The sequence below is a fragment of the Zea mays genome, chromosome 1 (genome assembly GCF_902167145.1).
Source record: "Zea mays cultivar B73 chromosome 1, Zm-B73-REFERENCE-NAM-5.0, whole genome shotgun sequence".
NCBI lineage: Eukaryota > Viridiplantae > Streptophyta > Magnoliopsida > Poales > Poaceae > Zea > Zea mays.
In genome coordinates this window covers 215,298,243-215,302,636 of record NC_050096.1, presented here as the reverse complement: position 1 = coordinate 215,302,636, position 4,394 = coordinate 215,298,243, and the positions used below count along the sequence as shown (strand labels likewise).

At 51.3% G+C, this 4,394-nt stretch overlaps 1 protein-coding gene across 1 annotated transcript; it reads left to right on the top strand.

Annotated features, from left to right (window-relative positions):
• Positions 1 to 2,087: 2,087 nt before the first annotated feature.
• On the top strand, positions 2,088 to 2,992 carry LOC100284850 (GDU1). The gene has a single exon (NM_001157745.1). It carries the CDS (start codon positions 2,202 to 2,204, stop codon positions 2,736 to 2,738), a length of 537 nt encoding a protein of 178 aa, NP_001151217.1. The 5' UTR covers positions 2,088 to 2,201; the 3' UTR covers positions 2,739 to 2,992.
• The last annotated feature ends 1,402 nt before the right edge of the window (positions 2,993 to 4,394 follow it).

Genomic DNA, 4,394 nt, shown 5'->3' with positions numbered 1-4,394 from the left:
ACGTAAATAATACGTGTGGTAAGCAAAAAATACAATAATCGAAAAGAAATCACGAATCGGAGGAGGTAGTCGCTGGAGGACGTCGTCGTCGACACAAGCACAGATGTAGGTCGTCAATCGAGCCGCCCGAACTGCGTCGAATGCCCGGATCGGAGGATGTCATGCGCGATTGTCGCTGCTCGCGCCTTCCGTAACGCCGCTCGAACCTCGCGTCTCGTGCGTCGCCGTCGCTCCTCGCACGTCGAGGGGCGCCGCTTGCTCGCCGGCCTTGGAAGGGCCGCCGCCTCGGAACCACGGGGACGCCGCCGCTTGCCCACACAAGGGCACCGCCGTCGCTCGCCCTCTGGATTGGGGAGTCGCCGCCACTCCGGATCGAGGAACCGCCACCACCGCGCGTCGAGGTCAGGGAGCCGCGGCCCCACTGCCACCGGCTGGGGGTCCATCGCCCCGCGCGCTCTCGGGCAACCGTCGTCGTCGCACACGCCGTCGCTAATGAATCGGGATGAGGCGTGAAAAACTAAACCCTAGCATTCTGGGTTTTCTTTTATAGACGTCTGGACCTGGTCCGGCTTGACCGGATTGCACTGTCTGGCCTGGGTTTATATATATGGAGCCATGGTCTTACAATAACTAGAGGAAGCACTGGTTCAACAGTGCCATCAGGTTTAGCCGCACCAGGTTCGGGCGTTATAAAAGGAGGCCCAGGGCGCTAGGATTTCATTTTTTAGCGACGCCGGCGGTGACGCCCCCACCACGATGCACGAGGGACGATGCCCCCACTGCCGATGCGCGCACGGCGGTGGTTCCCTAAGGGAGCGCGACGGCGGCGACGTCTCCTAAGCGCGAGCGGCAACGACGACTTCTCTTAGGCGCGAGCAGCAACGATGGATTCTAGAGATGCGCGTGATGGGGGCGGCTCCCCGAGGCCATGCCGCAGCGACGCCCACCTCCTCGCGCGACGGCGGCGGCTACCTGAGGTGCATGTGGCGGCGACGCGCATCCAAGGCGTGTCCGTCGGCGACGGTTCCTTGAGGGAGTGCGGCGGCGGATCCAGAGGCGCACACGACGTCGGCTCCTCACATGCGCGCGCCCCGGAGTGGCGCACGCTGCCGTCCCACCTCCTGCGACGACGTCGTCCTTCCCTAGACGCGAGCGGCGACGACGAACTTCCCTAGGCGCGAGTGGTGGCGGATCGACGACCTGTTTTTATGCTATTTTGTATACATATTTATACCAATGTCAATAGTTTTTTATGATACATTGTCAGTTCATGGCTCTCTTTCCATATTTGTATGTTTATGATGTTTCTATTCATATTTATGTGAACATATATTGTTTTTTACATATTATACCGCAATACATAAATAACTTCGACGTGTAACATAATTAGTATCAATCCTAATGATATGCTTATTGCAGCATGATGATTTTTGCGTGGTGTACCGTAATACATAAACACATTCGACATAGAGCATACCTTGGAAGTATTTCGTCGCGAAAAATAATCGTGTAACCCAGCAAGATGAAAAAAAACCTACTATTATTTTAAGGGTGGTGCTCTACGCTTTTCTCAGTGCGATTTTAACCACGTAACGATGCGCTTATCCTGTACCAACTTAACAACAAAGCAGAAGATGCACCATTATTCCTGTGGATAAGTGCGTCCCCCATGTTCCAATATAATAATGCCCCTCAAATGCTAGAATACTCCCAAAAACATCTGAAAAAAATAAAGGAGAGGAGCAAAAAAAGTGACCCAACGGAGAAAACACATAGCGCATAATATAGGTTTCCTTTCCGTTTCGCGCTGCCCAATCGCCACGGTTGTCCAGTAATCAAATACTATATCTCGACGAGGTCCTAAATGCAATTTTACAACCATAACAAAAGCTAAAGCCATGCGGTATAAACATTTGCTGCCTGAAAGTGGCTGAGTGACCTCATGACCTATTATACTTTTTTTATTTTAGAAAATGCACGCAATCAAGCAGTGACAAATTCCCTTCTCTATCTCTCTCTTTTTTTTTAACCTGTTGCCCTCTGCCTCCTTATAAATAACCCTCTCCCCCGTTGCGCCGCAGTCTCACACACCATTACATTACAGCAAAGCAGAGCAGGGCGAAAGCCGCCGAGAAGCTCCGAGGACCGGCAGCGACGACAGGTCAGGGGAAGCAAGAGCAGCACCAGCAGCAGCAGAAACAATGAGGCCAGGAGGAGCAGGGTTCAACGCGACGGCGGCGGCGAAGGTCGCGGCCGCACCAGCAGTCGCCGCCGGCAGCGCCGCCGCGCATTCCGCGTGGCACTCGCCGGTGCCGTACCTTTTCGGCGGGCTGGCCGCGATGCTGGGCCTCATAGCCTTCGCGCTCCTCATCCTCGCGTGCTCCTACTGGAAGCTCTCAGGGTACCTGGAGGGTGGCGCCGGCGAGGGCGGTTCCGGCGCCGGCGCCGGCGGCGACAAGCCAGCGGCCTCGGACCTGCCGCCGCCGGTCTGGGAGGAGAAGATACTGGTGATCATGGCCGGGGACGTGAAGCCGACGTACCTGGCCACGCCCATGTCCAGCAGGGCCTCCTCCTTCGGGGACCGCAGCAGCCAGGGTGGCGAGCAGGAGGAGAAGGAGAAGAGCAAGGTGCAACAACAAGTCGCCATGGCCAGCGTCGTCAAGGACGCCGAACTGAACGGTGAGCGCAGCGAGAGCCGGCGGAGAGAAGGAGAGGAGCGCCATATCCCTGAGGTGTGATCCCCACTTCTGAAAGAAGTTAGATTAGGTCTTGTCTCGGGTTTTCCATCGGTGGAGTGGAATCGTGATGGCCAGAACGTAACAGGGCAGAGCATTTTTTTCTTCTTCTTGGTTTGCTCAGAGAAGCTGAGCGCTTGCGCTTTTGTGACGCTGTAAACCCGTCTCCGAGACAAACCCCGACCCAAGCAAAATTTTGTGGGGGCTGTAAATTTTTGCATTGATGAATCTTCAGAACGGGACTGACGCGGCCGTAATTTTGCTCGGTTACATGTAACGTACACGTACGTCGCCTTTGATGGGAATGGACTAATAGCAGGCCATTAATATAACATGGTCGTATCGAGAAACAGATCTTTGCCTGGCTAGCTCTTGCTTCCTGGGAAAAGTTTGTGCTTCTTCCCTTTCTGCTCATTGCTCAGTTTGTGGACATGGAAACGGGAATATTATATATATACATGTCAACCTTTTTTCTTCTTTTCTTTGTCACCTTCCTTGCCCAACTGGCTGCTTGTATGCGTGGTGGGGGCAGCAGAGATAGGAGAGCAAACTAATGAATTGGATGAGGGTTATTATTTGTTTCATGCCGGACGCGGTGCGTCGATGGCCAAATCCTCATGATTGCGAATATTGTGACGATCAGGTCAGCAGCAACTAGCAACAGTGCAAATATTCTCCCCTTTTTTTTTGGAAGCTAAGAAGAGACGACGAAGTGTGCAGCAGCTGTTTCATTGTGGCACTCGTTGCTTTCAGAATATCCAAGCAGCCAAAAATTTGTAGACAGGGTGCGATGAGCAGATTCTTGAAGGAGATGTGAGGTATCCACCATGATATCGACATGGATTTATCACGCTCAGAACAGAAGAGTTATTTACCTTCGCTAGCTGCATGGGCGTGGGTTAGTAGTTAATTATTAACACTGCAAATTTTTAGTGGTAACGACCTTGCGCCTAGGAAGAAAACAGCTTCTGGAAAATAAGTGTCTACTATGAACTAGCTAGTTGCAGATTCGGTATCAAGATTGTTATTTAGTTTATTTATATGTCTTATTAGTTGCCCGTGTACGTCCAAGGCAAAACCTTAAGCGTTAGGAGTTGATGCAAACATGCAGCATACGTAGCGGCGTGGGTGGCACTTGGAAGAGCCAACTCGACCGATGCCCTTGAAGCACATAACTCGTCAAGTCGCCAATGGTGTCCCCAACATATGGATAAACATCGTGCTGACATGGGCTTACACTGATCGATTGCTCTGTTATGATTGGCTCAGCAGTTTCGCTTACCACTAGGGGCGATCCAAATGTTTCTTCACGAAATAGTAGGGCTTTAAATAAATTTTATTTCAAAAATAAATAGAAATAGGGTCCGGTCATAATTCAATCTGATTCTTAAATCTTATAGTGTAAAATTTAGAGATCATTGTTACACCTACTTATTTACGATATCACAAGTTCAAAATCATAGAGACCTAGTTAATTTAAGTACTCTAGTAATAAGAGAGATTTAAGTGGATTAGGATGTGTCGTGGAAGTTTTTGAAACACTTCGATCCAAAGGTACCCAAACTATGCCGCGCTCTCGCTCCATGTATACTCCTCGGCTTACTCGCTGACGATGATGCATCATGGCAGTGATTGCCGCAGTGGCTGTCCACGTCAAGC